Source organism: Silurus meridionalis, chromosome 1 (assembly GCF_014805685.1).
Source record: "Silurus meridionalis isolate SWU-2019-XX chromosome 1, ASM1480568v1, whole genome shotgun sequence".
Lineage (NCBI taxonomy): Eukaryota > Metazoa > Chordata > Actinopteri > Siluriformes > Siluridae > Silurus > Silurus meridionalis.
The window spans coordinates 27,266,856-27,288,073 of NC_060884.1; the positions used below are offsets into that span (position 1 = coordinate 27,266,856).

Genomic DNA, 21,218 nt, shown 5'->3' on the forward strand with positions numbered 1-21,218 from the left:
TATTACTACTACTACTCTTTCTAAAAGAACTATCTCTACTCTTCTAATATAAATACTTTTACTACTATGAGTTTTATTTTAAACCCCTTTCCTAGCAGCGATGATTACCTTACATGACCCCAGTCATCAGCTGTTTGTGCTGACTAAACAAAGGGAATGTTTGAGGCATAACACAGCCCTTCCCCCTGCTAATCTCACAAGCAATTGGACAAGTGGATCTGACACTGTGAGAAAGGAAAGTCCCATCTCGATCTCTCACTTGGCAAGGAAATAGATCGCAGTCAAATAAGACCGAGGTGAGTCAGGAGTTTGTGTTCTACAACCACTTTCACACTCGTTCCTGCTATGTTTATGAAAGTACATCAAACAGCGAGGCACTTTATATGATATGTGGTGCGACTGCATACAAGGTAATTTTAATGAACCGTAATGAAGCCTCGAATGGCCAAGTCTATGTCTGTTCCTTAGAAATACATCACTGTGTCTATATATATATATATATATATATATATATATATATATATATATATATATATATATATATATATATATATATATATAAATATAAATATAAATAAATAAATAAGAAAGTCTCATTATAAGTATGGTATGTCCTTTTTAAACATTACATTCCACATTTAGTCCCACTTTGCTCTTATAATTCCCTCCACTCTTCTGTTAAGATGTTTCATGAGATATTGGAATGTGTTTGTGTACATTTGTGTTCATCAGCCTCAAGAGTGCTAGTAAAAAGTCTGGTACTGATGTAGATGATGTGAAGAGGCCTGGAGTGCAGTCTGTGTTCCAATTCATCCCAAAGGTGTTCAGTAAAGGGTTAAGATCAGAGCTTTATAGCAGGCCACTCGAGATCCTTCTCTCCAAACCATGTAAAACAGATCTTCACGGAGCTCGGTTCGTGCACAGGAACAATGCCGCAATGCCATATAGAATAGAATAAAATAGGGACAGAAGAAAGGAAGGACTGACTGATTTTATTTTTACTTGAGTCATCTTGTGTAAGAGCGTTTCCTACTCTGACCCTGCTCTAGTTATTATTCAACATCACTGTTTCCTGCAGCAGAACTGTAAAAACATCAGGTGTCAGTTTTGCCAACAAAAAGGTCCTGAAGCATTTTGTACACAAGCACAAGCTTCTTATATCCTCCAAACAGCTTTCTATATCCATGCTTCCATATACACGCTTCAACATCTGCATGACTGGGCTTTAAATGTCAACTCTAACTATGTCTGTGTATTAATCTGGGTTTAAGAGGGTTTTTGTGTTTATGTGTGTGTGTCACTCCATGTGTAATAATGTGTAAACAACACTGCCTGCTCTAAACACATAAAAAAGAATTCTTTCCAGCAGAAACATCAAATCCATGCTTGCATTTCAGTATAAACACCAGACAGTTATTATGAGACATTAGATGAGTGATTTGTATCAATGATCATGCCATTTATCCAGAGGCGATGTAGTAGTGAAAAACTTCATCGCAACAGGGTTCAGCTACGGCTTTAATTCAGAAAAATAGAAACTAAACGAAAAGTCTTTCCTACCACACCCACACCATTAAATAAAAAACAGATTAAATAAATAAATAAAAACATTGCTGAATGAACAAACAAAAAAAAATCCAGAAACCACTTTATCAATAAATCACAATAAAACACATATCATGTAGTATTTTTTTCTTTGGTGTTAAAAACAAGCAAAAACAAGAACAGGTCAATCTGTTTGATCACATTAACCCATAATATGGGATTTCACCACAATATGATGGAATTAATGCTGCATATCAAAATCACATCTGGAATATAGAGAAACTGCATGTGTAAATTAATACACATGAAGCGCAGGTATTAAATTCATGGAAATCCATGGAATCATAAATTTTGCATGTAATAACCGTATTTTTCGGACTATAAGCCACTACTTTTTCGGGAGAAAAAAATTCCATCGGGTGATTTTTAAACGCACGGCGATGCCAAAAGATAAACTCCTGAGAGAAATAGTTGTGAAAGGAAGAAGGAAGACAGTGAACAATGACTTTCTTGGTAGGCTACTGTTTAGATACAAGCCGTTGTAGCGCGTTGAGTCTGGGTGAAGGGAGAGCTCGCTAACTCCAGTTGCAACAGAAATCATATAAGCACAGACAGGTTTCCAAAACTCGTGCTTTTTTATTTTTCTTGGCAACAGCGTTACGGGTTAGTCAAAGAAACTTAGAAATGAGCATCAGTATATCAATAATAAGGACATATTCCTTGGTCTTAAACACCCACAGTAATAGCGGAAAAATGCAGTGGCAGGCTATTCCCAAAATACCGCTATGTTCCTAAAAGAAGTGCAACATATTTCACCCGTTACACCGTGTGTAACGTGTCTTTCGTTAAAGTCTGTGTAAAGTACATTAGTGTAGATATATACTGCGGCTTATATATGGGTGCGCTTTATAGTCTGGAAATTACGGTACTCACCGTTTTCGGGCTTCAGTTTCTCTTTCAGAGTTTCTTAGACATGTTGTGAAATAAGGAGGATACACGAATGCGAGTGCTACAGCTACAGTATGTTTTTAAGATGTTTGACTTCTGATCAGAGTTCAAATCCCAAGTCGATTTGGATAGGGGGCGTCTGCCAAATGCCAGAAATGGAAATGGAAATGAAAGGTGGAAACATAGGAATCACCAAAAAAACCCACCACAGACACTAACAAGACAACCATGACCTTAGCATTAGCGTGTGGAATACAATACAAGACAAAATGTGAGACAATCAGTGCAGCACAAGGTGGGATGAACAATACATACTGGTGCTCATATCTGTGAATGAGAATAATATGCAATTATCATGTGACATGTCAGGATTATGCCCAGAGCCATTGGACTTCATTTCCCGTCAGCTCCCACATGTTACATGACCCAGTCTCAAGACAGTGATCACTCATGCCAGTTAAATGTCGTCCTTAATTAGCATGTGTATTGTGTGTTTCGCCCTGCTCCATACTCTATGTCTCATGTCCATGGTTGTTGTTTCTAGATCTTTGTTTCATGTGTCACTGTCTAGGTTTTGATTGTTGTTTCCTTGTCACTTGTATTTTTTTTGTTTGTTTAGTGGTGTTTATCTTGAATATTTGCACCAAATTAAATTATTAAATGGAAACATGAGAACAGAAAAGACTAATCATGGGATTAAACAGAAATGGCTTAGGGCAATAAGGACGTATGAGGGACGCAACCACAGAAAGACTAATCGCATACTACACATGACATGGGTGGAGACAGGAGATTAATTATAACAAAAAAAAACATGTCTATATAAATACAGAAAAGGGCTCTGAACCAGATATCCTCTGCATTCTCTTAGATTATCTCATTCATACAACTGAGCAGCTTTGTGATTAAGGGCCTTGCTTAGGGGCCCAGGAGAGGAGTAGTGTACAACATACAATTAAAAGACAGCGGAGTGACCCCGGGGAAAGATCTCATTCAGTTTTGTCTGTATCTTACCCGGAATGGCTGTATTTAAATATCGGCTCCAAGTAGGCTTGAGCCAGAAATCTGCCACTGGCCTGAGCAGCTCCTCCACTCTGTGCAACTTTGCTGAGGTGACAGGTCAGACAGACCAAGAGCTGGTGGTTAGACTGTGGCATGCTGGGAGAGTCCAGGATCCTCTTTAGCTGCTGACCACATTCCTCCAAACTTGCTATTTCTATATAAAAACAAGAGACATGCAATAGGTTAAACATTCATTACTCAATCACAGAAAGAAAGAAAGAAAGAAAGAAAGAAAGAAAGAAAGAAAGAAAGAAAGAAAGAAAGAAAGAAAGAAAGAAAGAAAGAAAGAACGAGAGCGAGAAACAAAGAAACAAAGAAACAAAGATAAAAATACAGAAAGAAAGAAAGAAAGAAAGAAAGAAAGAAAGAAAGAAAGAAAGAAAGAAAAAGACAGGTGTGATGAATTAAATTTGTAGCTGGACATAAGAAAAAAAACATGATTAATTAAGAAAGAAAGAGAGAAAGAAAGAAAGAAAGAAAGAAAGAAAGAAAGAAAGAAAGAAAGAAAGAAAGAAAGAAAGAAAGAAAGAAAAAGACAGGTGTGATGAATTGAATTTGTAGCTGGACATAAGAAAAACATTTATTAGAGAGAATTACAGGAGCCATTCCTGTTACCTACATTACCAAAAGCAAGCCAGTATGTGTTCTGGTGACTCTACACTGCCCCTAGGTGTGGTGAGAATCCATGTGTATGTAAGTGCTATGATAGGAAAGATGATGATTTTCACATCTCTGGTGTCTGAGAAGGCCATGTAATGCATGTAGCATGGTAAAGGGACAGGCTATCAGAAAAAAATGCCTTTTTTCCCCAGTACTCATACATATAAAATATGTCTAGCCATTAGCTACTGTATGGACTGAGAAAAATAATTAACGTTACTCTGTCATTATACCCATCTATCAACGACATTATATATCTCCACACTGGCGATATAGTGTTAGCCTAGCCAGTGCTACTACTAGCCTATTGTCTGCTGTGACACTGGGGAATAAGGCTCTGATTTAAAGCACCCCCTATGTATTAATTAGCAATGTTCAGATGAGCTTTCCCACACTGAAACAGGGCAACATCTGTGCACAAAAAAAAGGAGGTACAGACCTGCATTTCAAAATTAGGCCAGTGATTCAACATAATGACTCTCCCATGCAAAAGCGGTGTACTGAACATGTGGCTGAGCTATAAAGGCACAATCTGCTCATCCATCAGCGTTGAGTGATAATCATCGTGCAATCCCCAAGAGCAAGAACAATGAATGATACCTTCTAATGTACCTATTAGACATTCAAAAGTGTTGAAATCGCTAGAATTGACAATTGTATTATACATACTTAGGGTTGTATATTTCGGGTAGACAGCATCGCTTTTAGCGCACGCTCTGTAAATCCTAGCCATCACAAAGCTCTCAGAGGAAGCAAAGACAAATGTCTAAATGGTGCTGGTGCACACCAGGCTCACACGAACACACTCTTAACCCCTTGCCAATTACATTTCCACAATGAATTATGAGCATCATTACGACGTGGCTGGTTAAGGCACCTCAGCAATGGTGCTTATGTAAGATAAGTGTCCTGGGGTCAAAGGTAATGAGCAGCAGGGGGTGGGGAAATCGAATGATGAATGTTTGACAGCCGGCCAGCCCAAATGTGCACAAAAAATGTGGGTCAGCACTTTGACCTTGGCCTACAACCCTGGCCAGAGATCAGTGACACAGACCTGGACTTGTGCTGCCTGTGCACCACTGTCAGATTTCACCCTTGCTCATGAAATGCATATGCATATCACTAGCTGTTTAAAGAAGAATGGCCCCCTCCACCTCTCGAATCCAAGCCTGCTAGTCATGATCAATGAAGGCGTTCAATAAAGGCCAGGGCCACGGGAACTTAGCTGAGTCCATCTGGACTCAGCGAGAAACATGTGGGAGTAGGGCAGCCCAAAAAACCAGCTTTGACATTCCTGAAAAGGGACACAGCAGCCCCCGGTGAGCCAGATGGGCACTGGGGCTTCACACTTACACACTCTGACAGATAACAGCAAAAGATACCTTTAAGATTAGCCTTAACCGGGCTTTAAGTTGAACCCCAGTCAAGAACACTTAATGGCAATTAGCAGCACATCTGCTGGGAATGACGCTAAATCTATAAAGCCATCGTGGACCGTTTAATTGCAAAGGTTCCTATGACTCACTTTGCCGAGATGGATACACTCCGTTTCTGAAAGCAGATAAATAGCTTAATTGCTCCTGCAGACGTTATTAGAGCACAAGAGCAACTTGGGTCAAGAGAAATCAGCAGATTGATAATGGCAGACGAGTGACAATATCATTCTGGTGGATTCACAGTCTATCCTGACAACACTGGGTACAAGACAGGAAAACTCATGGCACATGGCCTTCAAAGGCCACCGTACATGCATACACGTACAGTGTTCACACCTTTTTCTATTAAAGGTGTTCAATCTAGAGCAGTGGTCCCCAACACCCGGGTTGCGGAGCGGCACCGGTCCGTAGGTCAATTGCTACCGGGCAGCTCAGAAAGAATACATAACTTACCGTATTTTTCAGACTATAAGCTGCTACTTTTTTTCCCACGTTTTGAACCCCGCGGCTTAAACAACGAAGCGGCTAATTTATGAATTTTTCCTGGGTTTTTCCCGGTTTCAAAAAACTTCAAGCCAAAAAAACTGAACCCCATAACATTAGACCAATTAAATTTCCGAACGGAAACGAAAAAACGCACTTCACCCATGTTCTGAGCTGCACGGCATCGGGAAAAAAAACTTCCATCGGGTGATTTTTAAACGCACAACGATGCCAAAAGATAAACTCCCGAGAGAAATAGTTGTGAAAGGAAGGAGGAAGACATTGAACAATGACTTTCTTGGTCAGCTACTGTTTAGATACAAGCCGTTGTAACGCGTTGAGTCAGGGTGAAGGGATAGCTCGCTTCTGGCATGCTATTCCCAAAATACCGCTATGCTCCTAAAGGAAGCGCAAGCGGTACAGACAGGTGCGGCTTATTTATGTTAAAAATAAAAATATTTTTAAAATTCAGTGGGTGCGGCTTATATATGGGTGCGCTTTATAGTCCGTAAATTACGGTACATTATCGTAAAGAATAATTATTCTGAACGATGTTTTATTTTGGAAAATTACCAGATTCTCTCCCCCACATCTGTCTATGACTCACTCTTGATGCATGTGATGATGCCTTGGTCACATGTCTTACCTCCATCCGCTACCTTCTTAAAGGGGCTCTGGCCGGTAACACATAATACAGTACCGCTAAATTCAAACCCCCAAGCTAGGACCACTGCTTTAGAGTACAGTAGCTACCAGCACGTTTTTGTTCTATAGGAGCTTTAATGTAATTGAGTAGTTTTTTTGTCTACTTCTACTTTTTTCAAAGTAGTTTTTAAAACCTGTAATTATAATTTTACTTACGTGTGTTTTGTTTGAAGTATTGTACTAAACTAAATTTTTAAATCATATCCATTACAGAGCAAAAAAAATCAATTAAATCAAAATATTTCAAAGGGAAAAAAAATCGCCCCTGGAAACTTTTGCACTGATTGGGTGGGAAAACAAATGCGTTAAACTCACATTGAAAGTTGTTTAATTTGTGCTCACTGTCGGAATCTGCAGTTGTGCCTTTATAACAGGACTTTTTCATGAGCTAGTGTTTTTTTTTTGTTATTGCACTTTCATTTGTAAAGGTGTTCCTTTAAAAAAAAAAAAAAAAACTAATTTGAGATTTATTTATTTATTTGAGATCTGTGAACCAAACTAGAATCCCCAACCCTGCTGGAAACTTTTAAGAATTGAAGTAAATTTTAAGTGAGCTACTTTTTACTTTTACCTGAGTAGATTTTCAGACCAGGAACTTTACTTGTACTTAAGTAAAATTTCATTGAAGTAACAGTACTTGTACTGGAGCAGAATATTTTATTACTCTTTCCACCTCTGGTCTTTAGTTATTAACCCTTTTTTGCAGTTTACTTGTGTTTCGTTTCAAAAGAAATCGACACTTTCTATTATTGAACACTTTCTATTATTATAAACAAATTATTATAGTATAACTTAAAATAAGTCCCACTCATTACTCATCTCAATCCATTTCACCACCATTTATAACTAATATTTTATCATATTATACTGTTTACTATTTACTGTTTGTTTACAAATTCTCTCTTGTTTATAGTCCTTTATAGTCCTCTTTTGCACATTAATGTATAATCAGAGTATACAATAGGTTACTGGTCAGCGCTATTTTGCGTTTTGTGTATCTTTCCCACACTGTCTTGTGTTGTCTGTCTGCACTGTTTTGTGTCTGCACTGTTTTGTGTCTGCACTGTTTGCACTGGGTTGCACACGATGCACTTTATGTGGCAAGGACACTTGGTCCTTGCTCTGTGCTCTGTTATGTAGCTTTATGTTGTATGTTGTTTCATGTAGCACCAGGGTTCTGGAGGAACGTTGTCTCATTTCACTATGTACTGCATCAGCTATATATGGTTGAAATGACAATAAAAGCTTCTTGACTTGACTTAAGTGATTGTTGGGTTTCTGTATATCGAGCACTGTGACTCTGTTTAGTGTTGGTAAGGAGGGTGATGGGAAATTGAAGTGGTGTGAGCCACCTGCTGGGAAAGCATAGAGTTAATCTACATGTTGTATTCTCTATTTATTTATAGCAACATTTTATGTTGTGAAATATCCAATCAAGTAAGTTTTTATCACCACTGAAGTTTCAGAAGCTATGAACCATCCTTTCTGGAAGAGTCTCTTTCTGAATAAATCTTCACTTGTTGCTAAGGAATTGTGAAATATCTCTGTGCTGAAGACCCTCCTGTGCAGTGAAACTTTAAGCGGGACTGCGGGGCGTCAGGATTAAGACATGAACTACATTTCTCATAGGCCACTGCACACCACAGGACCATGTCACATGTCTGCGCACCCGATTCATTTTTATACTAATTATCAATTGTGTATAGAACTTGACCCTTCACTTCACTCTTTGTCTGTCAGATATCGTTTTATGCTTGGATTCGCTCTTGTTATTCATTGACTTCTGCTTCCCAATGTGACATCTTACACTGGAGACTCCTTAAAAATGCATTCCTACATAATATATTAGAACATATTAGAATGAATGAACTAATATAAATGTGGGACTGAATTACAGGCAGCAATAAAGTCAGAGTTGAAAGTTAAACTTAAATCAACACCAAGCCGAGAATCACGAACGTGGCATTAAAATATAAAGAAACATGGTACCATCATTTTTTCCTGGGCATAATTATTAAGAGAAAAATTAAGATCTAGGGCATGAGGCATTGCTACAAGAGAGAACAGCACTTACATAATTCAGCTTGCGTGTCCCAGATAAATCAGGTCATGCTCAGGATCAGATAAGGATACGGGAGTAGGTAGACAGTGTGTGTATGTGTGTGTGTGTGTGTGTGTGTGTGTGTGTGTGTGTGTGTGTGTGTGTGTGTGTGTGTTCTAGTCAGCATCAGTGGCAGTAATTTAGAATGAGGTTAGGGATAAATGCTGGTATCTCACCCTGAAGCATGTTAGCATCCCCTCACAACACAAGCACACACCCACTTTCACAAACCCAAACCTTATGTGACCTGGAGTTATACTTGTAAACCAATCTCACACACAAGGGTTTCTGTAAGGAGATGTTTATTTACTAGGGATGTGCATCTCCATAACGGAGGTCGATGCACAGCCAACTATGCGATAGGTTAAAAATACATAAGAAGCAGCTACCGATGCGATACGATTCCCCCCTGTTACAATGCAATTTCGATTTGATTCATCACAATGCGATTTGACGCAATGAAAAAAAAAAATGATGGCATGTAATTAAATTTGGTACAGATCTTCTAATGCATGGCCCCTTACACAAACAGGCCTTTAAATTGCAAAAAAAAAGTAAAAAGATCAAATAAAACCAGATGTTCTTTTCCTGTTCTTATCTCCAAGAAGATGCAGCTCTACCTCTGCCATGTTAATCTGTATTCTATGTGACTCTCAGGACATGCCTCGGTCTCTGTAGTTTCGTGATCTACATAGAAAATATTGGTCACAAATTATCGGTCACTTACTATATAATAAAAGTATAGCGCATCTACTAATAAATACATCTAAATATATTATTTGTTACACATGCAAATATGTTAAAAATGATACAAATGCCAATTCCAATCCCATGCACACTTTTTAAACTGATGCATCACATTGTTAACTTTTATGCCGATGCACCAATGTGAAGTATTTACCTCTCTGAAAGTCTCCAGTGTCTCCAGTGTTTGTAAATGTGATAGGGAAGTTTTTGATTTGAGGTTTATGATGCAAAAAAGCCTACATGATGTAGGGCTTCTTTTTTTTTACATTTCTAACTATTTTTACATAATTGAGGCTTGTTTTGGAGATGTTCTCCAACACTCAGTAAACAGACCAAATGAACATTGGCTTGTTATAGTGAAAATTATTCACTTTACTGAACACCCTCTATACCAGCTCACTCAGAGAGGATATATCCTCACAAGGGTTTCATACCACTGCTATCCTGATGACACTCCACTCATCCTCACCTTTCCTCCCTCAGATACTCATTTTCTGCTCAGCTCTCAGTGTGTCTGGCTGACATCTCGTCATGGATGGCAGCTCATCAGCTGAAACGAAATCCCAGCAAGCCTGAGCTGCTGTAAATCCCTGGGGATGCACCCACATATCATGATTTTGTGATCTTGGGAAAACTTAGATCTCACCATCTGTCACTGTACACACACCCTTGGGGTAACCGTGGACAACTATTCTTCTCACCTCAGATTGTAAATCATGACTTGATCATGCAGGAATCTCCTGTACAATATCAATAAGAGCCATCCATTTCTAACACAACGACAACTCAGGCGCATTACTTTCATTTCGATGCTGGATACTGGAAGCTACTTGATCCTGGAAGACCTACCTCCTATCCACCTTCCAAACCTTAAAGCTGTCTTCAACCTCCCAAAGTCCTTTCACACCACTCGACTGATACAATCCCTCTACTTCAGTGGCTTCCTGCTTCAGATTTAAAACACTGATTCTTGCCTGTAAAGCCCTAAGCAGACCAACACCGACCAACCTCAAAGAACTTATCACACCCTGCTCTTCGGATCCTTAAGCACTGATCGACAGGACGCACCATCTTTTAGGATGTACATCAATGTTCTTCTCTGTCCTGGCACCTAGGTTGAGCAACATACTTTCCTGGCCATCTGAACAGCTGAGTCACTTGCTGTCTTGAAAAAAGACTAAAACCATCCTCTTTACCAAGTACTTGAATTATCACTTACTTGATTCTTATTCGTTACAGACTGGCTGTCAGGCCCCACTAATGCACAACTCCAACCACTATGGCTTTCAAGGCCATAATGGAGTCCAGTTTCTATCGATGCAGTAATCTTGGCCATTCCCGTACTGATTAAACACACCCATTCCCAATTATACCCAAACTCAATATTTCTCCATATAAGAACCTTCATTCATTCAGGTTGAACGTGAACGTGTACGCTCAATCTTATTCACTGTTTCATTCAGCTTGTGCTTCCTACTCTGTGTTTTGACCTGTTTTTTTTTTTATCTCTTCCTGCTTTGTTTTGTTTAATGAATGACATTAAGCATTTTTTGGAATATATTAAAATTTTGACCTGCCAATTCTACAGATACATTATCAATCCACTGTGGAGCATCCTTACCTACTACACTAGAGCAGGTAGTAAATCTGCTTTCATCATGAGATACACTAGATACATACTGCTGTATAGTAGTTTGTCAGGACAGGCCGGCTTACCCTGAGCAGTGTAGACCAGCTCACTGTAGAGCACAGATGGAATGATGGGACATGGCAGCTCCTGCAGGTAAGCCCTGAGAGTATCAGCCAACACAGCCAAGTCGTACTGCTCATACTCCACTGCAGCGGGGTCTGAGAGGGGGGAGGACACAAAGACAAGGAGAGAGAGAAAGACAAAGAACGAGGACGATAGTTAACTATAGGCATATTCCTGACACTCTTTTCATTATTCATTTTCAAAGAACAGGAGTCCACTTCAAATAATCACTTCTTGCTCTGAGCAGGTTTGCTTGATTATTTCTTGTGGCATTTCTTTTTTTTTTATACGGAGCAAAGAGAAGCAACTCTGAGTGGAAGATTGCTAGTCAATATATCACTGCTTGGATAATGGCACTTCAACTGAGTGCAATTATACAGTAGGAATTGCAAAAGGCCTTGATTGGACTAAAATTATAAAGGCATATTGATGTATTGAGGAGGAAGAAAGGAGCTTGGCTGTTGTCTTGTACATTCCTGATGAGAGTATCCTAATTTAGAGTTCGAACTTCTTGTCAATAGTTCCAGCACCTTAATTAGCATGGCTTGAAGAAAAAAAAACAACAAAAAAAACAGAAAGAACTTTATGTGAGTGAATATACTATATGTAGTCTCTCAGTTTAAAATTCTCATTAAAGTTTGGACATCTTATAGCTTGGTCCGTTTATCAAAATCAACAAAATTCACCAAATAAGTTGAATAACAGGTGGAAATTATCTATTAGCTCAGTAACATAATTAGGAAATGTCTATAACAATTGGCTCACTCTGTATGTAAATGCAAATGTGTGTTGCTTTAGATAAAACTGTTATAAGGAAACATCATTTAGAAAACTAAATGCATTTCGTCACTGTACTGCCTCTAAGTAGTGAATCTGTCCTTCACTGAAGTATTTCCATTTGGGGAGACTTATATTTTAACTTCACTACAAGTCAAATATCATACTTTTTTATTCAACTAATCAATCAGTCATTCCTTTTTTATTCATGAGTGAGCTCGAACATACAGTTCAGCATCAGAACAGCGTCAGTTCAACAGCTAACAACATTTTGAGAGTAATAAATGATGGAAGAAACTCCTGAATCTAGTTTGTCACAACACCCGTGTCCTTAATTGTGTGATTTTTTCAAAGAAGTTAAAAAGTAGTTTTGGCCTCATGATAATTTTAATAGATATCAATCAGTGTTTTACTAATTAATATCATTTTATTAATAAATCAGTGTGCTGAGAGTAACATTAGAGTCTTTTTTACATAAACTGAGTTGATTAAGCAAAGAGTCTTGTGATAAAAATGATAACATTATAGCCATAATAAATCATAGAACTTTGGATACTTGTGAACATTTGGAAGCAAATACACTGGGAATTGAAGAAAACACTGGGAATTTTATGGGAGTAATATTTTACCTCAAGTACATGGTTTGAATACTTTGTCTTCCCCTGAGACTGATCATGGTATGCAATAACACTTGCAAATCAAGAATGAATTATTTTGTTCAAAATGTTCTTTAATATCCTAATCCTCTTCACAGGTTATGTTATACTGATATATATGTTCATATAGGTGTATGTTTATACTGTATAATCTGTGGTTCTATTATTATTAAGGTCCTATTATAGTAGAACCAAAAAGCAAAGGTCTACAGATATGGTTGTGGAAAATAAGAGGAAGCATTGAAGACAAGTCATTATTACAATGGGTATTAAAAAATTACTGTATTATTACCACTGTTTTATCTTAGTACTGAGGAACATGAATAATAAATTAAGCTCATTAAGGAAGCTTTTTCAATGACTCTTGTCTGAATACAACTATAGGAGATATTTACTTGCTGAATAGTTTTTCTTAGCTACCATGAATACTAAGCAGTTGACACTTTCATAGGTCAACTGACTGTCAGGAATTGCTCCCGTGCATTGTAGTCAACTAAGGGCTACATAAATGAATAGGCTTTCAGCTCACTTCTGCCCCATGAAGCATTGTTTACTTGGGATGTGACCTTGAGAGATAAGAACAGATTGCCTTCCCGAATCTCGAGTGCCATGAAAACATTAATGAATGTGCATGTTAGTCAGTTTTAGATATTCACACGGGACTAGTAAGCTGACCAGCATCGCCAAAAAAACGAATTTTGCATCATTTTACCAAAAATAAGCCATGAGGAATCATCCGAAAAGAGCCACCTAAGAATACGGACAGCAACTATAATTTAAGAGATTAAACAACTTCTCCGAATGCTTTCCTCTCTGCTCGCTTCCTCGTCAATCTTCCTGTTATCCCGCTCCATCTCAACACCGCATTGATCGGCCCTCTGACTAATTGTAAAGGAAAGTTTCTCTGTTATCGGGTCCCAGTGAGATGAAAAGCCCAATAAGCTCTGCTGATGACCTTCTCCCTCATGATTAAGTTTGTAGACCTGCTAAGCATGATTAGTTTGTACACCTGCTGCTGCATGTGCATTTGTACAAAGGTTGAGGTTCAGGATATATAATATATACAATCCAAAAAACATAGAATATATACATGCAGCATCATATATTTTAAGCTTAACCTTCACATATCGCTACACTGCTCCATACTTCTGTGCAAACCCATTCTTTTCTGTGACCTGTAAGGACTCTTTAAGCAAAATGGTAATGCAGAAATCTTCTAAGTACCAACATACAGCAAAAAAAGAAGTTTGACACTTGCATTCTGTCTTACCCTGAGCAACCAAATACTGCAGTGAATTAATGGTGTGGCCTACATTCTGTATCCAACAGAATACCTCCAGGAGATGCAGCAAATGATCTACCCAGGCATTGCTAAAGATCAGCACAGCATGTTATCCATCAACAGTCCCCACCAGCACCTTATTGACCGACTGCTGAAAGGTGATGACTGAATCACTGTAATGTGGAATATCCAGTCCTTTGTCCTGTACAGCAAGTAGCACCTATAGAGTACCATTATCTTTTGTTTAGATCAACCAAACATGCAGATAATGCTGAATGGATTGTTGTTGAATTCTTGATTTTGACTGGCCAGCAATTGGTGATGAATTTTCCATTCACTGCGACTTGTATAGCAGATTCTCTATATAAACCTGAGGCTAATACTGAACACATTTTAAATAAACTTTTATATAACAAAGAAAAAATATATTGTTGATATCAATAAGCTTTAATTTGTTTATTTAACATTTATGGAAGGTTAATAAATTGTAATCATTGCCAACCTGCTGTAGTATAAATGTAAAAAACACTCTCGGACATGATGGTATAGAAAAATAATCCACTTCACATCAGATCCTATGCTTTTTTTTTTTCATGTGACAGCCAGCATATTTTTTATTCGAAGCTCATTTACAGCCCGACTCAGATCGCATAACTAATTAACTGCGCATGAACAATACTGAGCTGGATTAACAAAGGGATTTTCTATACAAGCTGCATTTTCCCATGGTACTGAGGCACAGCCATGCGAGAAACTAACCCCTATTGATCCATCCCCTTTCAATGAATCTCATTTATTGGCCTCTCTAAATAGTTATTGCATCTACATATATTTCTTAGTTTTCTAATCATCTTCACAGTTGATGCTCATCACCCGGCTTTTCATTCTTCGCCATGACTCCGTATCGATCGCTTCCTCGTGCCTGCTTTGATCCATATGTTGTTGGAATTTCTCTCTGTGAACTTATCGATGGTTGACACCCCTGCCTACTTTGCTAACCGACTTCTTCATCTCATCAATCAGTCTCCGGCCTGGCCCTCCTCACTCCCCTTCAGCTATTTACATGCCTGTCATTTGAATTCATTGTCAAATTTGACCACCTGATCCATCTGGCCCGGCTCTATTGATCCATCTGAGGCTTTATCTGTGTGCCTGGTGCCTTATGCCAGTCATTTGCAAACAAAGCTATCCGATCAGCTTGACCAATCTTGGCTAGAAGCCTCTCCACCACCATAACCTCACAGTGGGTCAAAGCATTCTGGTGTCACTTCGCTTGAGAGGCTACATCACAAAGGCCCCATTCAAGCAGGTTTCGGGGGTCGTACACTAGACATGACATGAGAGGTCATGGGTTATGGATTTCAGGCTGACTTGAAAGCGTAGAAATGACCCATTGTGTCAGTCTGTTAGGTAAAGGGCATCAGACATGGCCAAATGAAACCATGGTCATGGTCAAAAATGTGGAATTGTCTTCATTTACTAAAATCAAATTTCTACAACCAAAACTAGGAAATGCGCTCTACCACTGTATTTCTGCCATTTATTAACACATATTTTCCAGCACAGTGTATTGAATTATTTTATACCACAGCACGGTTAAATTTTTTATTCAAAACCGCTACATCGTGGTGGGTAATTTTCTATAACTCTATATCCCTGACAGCGGTTCCTGCGGGTTCTGCAGGGCAAACGAAATCTATATTAACATTTTCTTTCAAAAGTAATACTATACATACTATATACTATAATTGTTGAATGGCTGATTTCATTTAAACAGATTTTTTTGCTGTTTTAATCTGTGTTTATATGATGAGGTGAGGAGATTGAGGAGGGATAAAGTAGCCTGGCTGTTGTCTTGCACATTCCAGATGAGAGTATCCTAATTTAGACTTTGGACATCTTGTCAATAGTTCCAGCATGTTAATTAGCATGACTTAAGGAAAACAGAAAGTACTTCGATTGAGTGAATATACTGTTTGTAGTCTCTTAGTTTAGAATACGCATTAAAGTCTTGACATCTTGTGGCTGGATCTATTTATCAAAACCACAAAGTTTACAAATTTGTTAAATAACAGGTAAAAATCTGTAATGTCTATAACAACTGGCTTACTCTGTATGTAATTTTGACTGTGTGTTGCTATGGTTAAAACTGTTATAAGGCACCACATTCATTTCAAAAACTGAACAGAACTACCTGTGCATTCAATGCACACCATCCTGCCAATAAGAATCGAGTATTTAGACTGAATATGGTATGCTGAAACAATAAAAACCAAGATTAGATTAGTTTGTTTGATATGGTCGTCAGTATCCTAATCCTCTTTGCAGGTTATGTTATAATTAATTATACAGGTGTATACTGTATAATCTGTTGTCTTAGATTATTTTATTTTTTTGGCCTATTGGTTATGGATAATAAGAGTAAGGATCCAAGACAAATCATAATTACTGTAGGTATCAAAAATACCCCAACACTGTTGCTAAACTAATTAAGGAAGCTTTATCAATGACTGTTGTCTTGATACAACCATTGGAGATACTTACTTGCTGAATAGTCTTTCTTAGCTACCATGGCTAAGCTGAAAACTAAACAGCTGACACTTTCATAAATTAACTGACTGTCCCGATGCATTGTAGTAAACTAAGGGTTACATAAATGAATAGGCTTTAAACTCACATCTAGCCCATGAAGCATTGTTTGGTTTGGATGTGACCTTGCGAGATAGAACAGGTTTTCTTTTCTTTTTTAATCTGTGTTAATATGATGAAGAGTTTGGTGAGGAGATCAGTGTCAGCAAGTTGGAAGTTTTTCAGGTCTTCAGGACAAAGGGTGTTGCAGTATTTTGGTGGTATGACAAGTATGCTTTTTTTTGTTTAACTGACTTCCAGGGAACAAAAAAAAATGGCAATTGAAAAAGTAATATAGGAACTGAATTTATTTCCATACACAGCATTAAAAGTGCATTAGGAAATCTTAACTTACATGTAACATTTTTTTATTTACTTTTTTACTCCTTACGCCAACTCACGCATTTCCGCCCACGTTCACAAAGCTCCACCCCCAGGATCAACGCTCGCCCATAAATTGTCTATGAAATGACTGGCAAGAAGACGCATCCAATCACAAACAAGCATTCCAGACAGGAAATTAGTTTTCCAAATTAGTTTTTATGCTTTTTGTTGATCAAATAATACCTATCTATCTCTTTGTCCCGCCATCCATCCATCCATCCATCCATCCATCCATTCATCCATCCATCCCCTTTTCTTCTTCCCAGCTATCTTACATATACAAATATTATTAGTAATACACGTTTTAAACTGAATGCCCCATCATGATTTCTATTCCCTCTATATATAACTCATTTACTTAAACAATAAAATAATAATAACTTCTTGCTTAAATTAGTATTTTTGGTTATGCTAGTTAATCCGAGCAGCTATGCATAGTAGTCAAAAGCAGATCTGAAGTTTCAACATGACATGAGTGTTATTTCACTAAAATTTACACACAGCGTTTTAAAACAAATCTAGTGCTTGCATATGTGATTAGCACACAAGCTAAAAGACTTCACCATGCACTGCGCACTGAATGACAAACCTGATTATAGAAAAATGCTGTCTTCCACAGTTTACCTAATTCAAGTAACAGATAGACTGCTACTGAAGAATATTGATTAACCAGCATTGTTTCTTAATTAAACACTCAAAAACGAGGACAGAAAAAGATCTTATTTAATCTGATTGGGAGAAAGTGCTCTGATCGGTTTATATTAATATGTACTTGTTCAAGTCTAGTCCAAGAAAGGAGTCTCTAGTTTTAGGACATTAGACCAAAAAGAGGTAGAACTTCAGAGCAAACTCTAAATTTCTTTAACAAGGTCACAACGGGGCAGTGACCCTAACCGAATCAGCTTCAGCGTAATTGTTATGATTGAATTATTATCAAATTTTTACCTCAGCTTTGTTCGGGAAGCAAGTTCAAGCAGTTCACTGGGGTAAAAGCTACAAATGTTTTTCTCAGGGGAAAAAAATAAAGGGCTTTTAGATCAAAAAGCATGTCTCAAATGATTTACTGGAATAAAAATTTCTGCTCTGATTTCTCCATAAAGAAAAGGAAAAAGACATGTCTTTTATTTTACCAGAGGTCACATTAGGTTCTTTGGCTGTTCCCTGCTTTACTTATAAGCCATGATGACATTTGGTGACATTTGATGGAAAGCGTGTGGTAAGGCTATGATCCATGCTGGCATAAAAAAAATCAAACCCAACAATTCTGATTACTGTATATTACATTCAGAAAATGAAGAAAAGATGTCTCCACATGTGTTGATGAGGTTACAATCTGATTTGTTACTCAAGGTCTTTTCCTGAAGTGACCGGTTTCTCAGTGACTGAGTGACCATTGTGTTTGAAATGTGCTTGAATTATTTAATAAATCCTCACATTTCCATCAGGGCTGCTAAAAAGCCTCTGTTGCTCTTTGCTCTCAGGTTGGCAGGAAGCAATGAAAGATTTCTGAAAATGCATGTTCGATAGATCTGCTATCCATCATGCCTATGGAACGGTGATGAATCTTTCGTACGGAATGGCCATCTATGTGAATGTGACAGAGGGATAGTGACAGTGTGTATATGTGCATGTGTAATTGTGGGTGTTTATATGCAGAATGCATGATGGTGTTATGCAGTGCAATGCAATTTCACATGTATGAATAACCAGCTTGGTGGCAGAGATGGATTTGGAGTCATTTTTTATTCCTCTCTATCTGCATATTTTAGACAAAAAAAAATATAAGAGCGTTTCCTTCACGGTTTAGGAGTCACACTCTAGTCGCTCCATATAAACGCATATATCCATCACAGTTTGGTGCCAAAGAACAGGCTTTTGCTTTGCTAGTGGTTTACTAGATCAGGTGTAGGTTCATTTGAGATTGTATTAGTGTGGGTTTCATGGTCGGTGTGGTGATTTTCAGACAGGTGAGAATGCAGCAATCATATGGACCAAAACAAGTTATAGCAACTGATCAAAGAGGTCTCGTTCCGGTTTAGAGAAAGGGTTTAGCTAGATAACTAGCAAGAAAGAGGTTCGACTCTATATCAAGCTGACTACTGGAAATGTACTAAATGTGGTGTGCTGATTTTACATTGCTACCAATCAACCTCTGGTTAGATTCTAACTGTATTTCGTTGCCTTGTACCGTAACATGTGCAATTACAATAAAGTAAAATCTAATCTAACCTAATCTAATCTAAAGTGGAAAGCGCAAACTGGTAAGATGCAAGTGTTCTGGACAGTCAAACTGACAGTAAACAGTAAATCATTCCTATATTTATTGAATCCTTTATTTATCTTAATTATGCGCAGTGTAAAACTCAATACAACCAAAGAAAAAAGAAAATAAGGACAGCTCACTTTTGCGATGTCAAAGTCGTGAAATCATCCTTAGTGTGCAGATAATTGATCTGATCAAGCAAAGTCTAATAACAAAGGGTTAAGTGCAGACAATTTTTACCTAAACGGTACTATTTTAAACAGATAACTTTAGTGGTTCCCAAAAGTGAATGTAAAAATGACACTTTATAACACATTTACAGCAGATATTCCATGCAGAAGATAGCGTTCAAATATTAATGTGATACACATGTACACAAGACAACTATTATAACTGTTATATAAAACTATTATATATATTATATAGAACTATTATAACTATATACTATATATTATATATAATTATTATACTAAAATAGCTATTGCTTAAAATCAATTATAACTATTACAGGTAGCCCCTGAGTTACAATGGTTTAATCCTATGATGACGATGGTGATCTGACAAAATTGTAAATATATTTAAATGTTCACGCATATATGCGGTACGATATTTTAGGATGCTATATGCATCTCCTACCTTGTGATATGCCTTACTCAACTGTTTAGTTTCTGTGTTAAAGTGCATATGTTTTTCTGTGTTTTTGGTGATTTAAAGCCTAATATTAGCCCTTGTCTCTGTCCTTTTTATCAGCGCTGCTCGACCCTGAATAAAGCGCGACTGGCTCCGCCCTCTGCTCGCAAACCGGTGCTCGTCCATGCGCCTGCTGCCACATACATATGTACTGTAAAGTTTGTATGTTAAGGTACTCTAAGTTACTTAAATTGTGTAAATTATTAACAAATTACAGTATACTACCCCATACAGATCACTATTCTTAAGACTTTCTTTCGGCTTCTCCCGTTAGGGGTCGCCACAGCGGATCCTCCGCACGTTTGATTTGGCACATGTTTTTACGCTGGATGGTTCCCTGACCGAATCGAACCCGGGTCGCAGCGGTGGGAGCGCTGCATCTTAACCACTAGACCACCAGGGGATATATTTAAGATACAGACAGAGCCATTGTAGGTCATGGTCAATGGCTATTTAATAATATTTTGCGAGTTTCTTTTTATGTGTTTTAATGTTCCAGCTTAACACACAGTTGTTGCTTTTGTCACGCTATTCTCAGTGCTGACAGCGTGAGCTGCTAGTTAGGTCAGGATAATGAAGGACAAACTTTCACAACACACTGACCTTTAGGGACTGCAAGAGAAGAGGGGATGACATGTTTCATTCTAGAGTGACCGCAGGACCCACTGAGCAATCAGACAGCCGAAACTGCTAACCATCACATTCAGCCTCAACCCATTCAACCACCTGGGTAACTATACAGTCCCAGCATGGAGCCTATAGAATTGTAAGTCTAAATACAGTTTGTTTTGTTTGTTTGTCAAGAAAAAAAAGGGAAACTAAAAGTATATGTCTGGGTGTACAAAATATAGGATGGATCGTGGGTTTGCCAAACCACAAAGACGCTCCTGTACAGCCTGCACGGTATTTCCTTTCTTTTCTTATTAAATAACAATGTTTTTACATGCTGTTTTATAACAGCTGAATGTACTGAATATATTGTAATTAACTGCTGTTTCACAAAAATGGAACAAACCATTTCTGAAACTCTGGAGTGTTAAATCAATTAAAACTATAACATATGCACTTTAAAAAGAACGTACCATTTAAGTTATTGTA

At 37.9% G+C, this 21,218-nt stretch overlaps 1 protein-coding gene across 2 annotated transcripts in view; it reads right to left on the reverse strand.

Annotated features, from left to right (window-relative positions):
* Nucleotides 1–21,218, reverse strand: part of pik3r3b (phosphoinositide-3-kinase, regulatory subunit 3b (gamma)) — a 210,117-nt gene that overhangs the window by 103,337 nt on the left and 85,562 nt on the right. For both annotated transcript variants that reach the window (XM_046859409.1, XM_046859419.1), the window contains exons 5-6: nt 11,404–11,535; nt 3,508–3,709 (exon numbers count right to left, since the gene is read on the reverse strand). In XM_046859409.1, the coding sequence (XP_046715365.1) occupies nt 3,508–3,709; nt 11,404–11,535 (334 nt within the window). The remainder of the gene's footprint in view (nt 1–3,507; nt 3,710–11,403; nt 11,536–21,218) is intronic.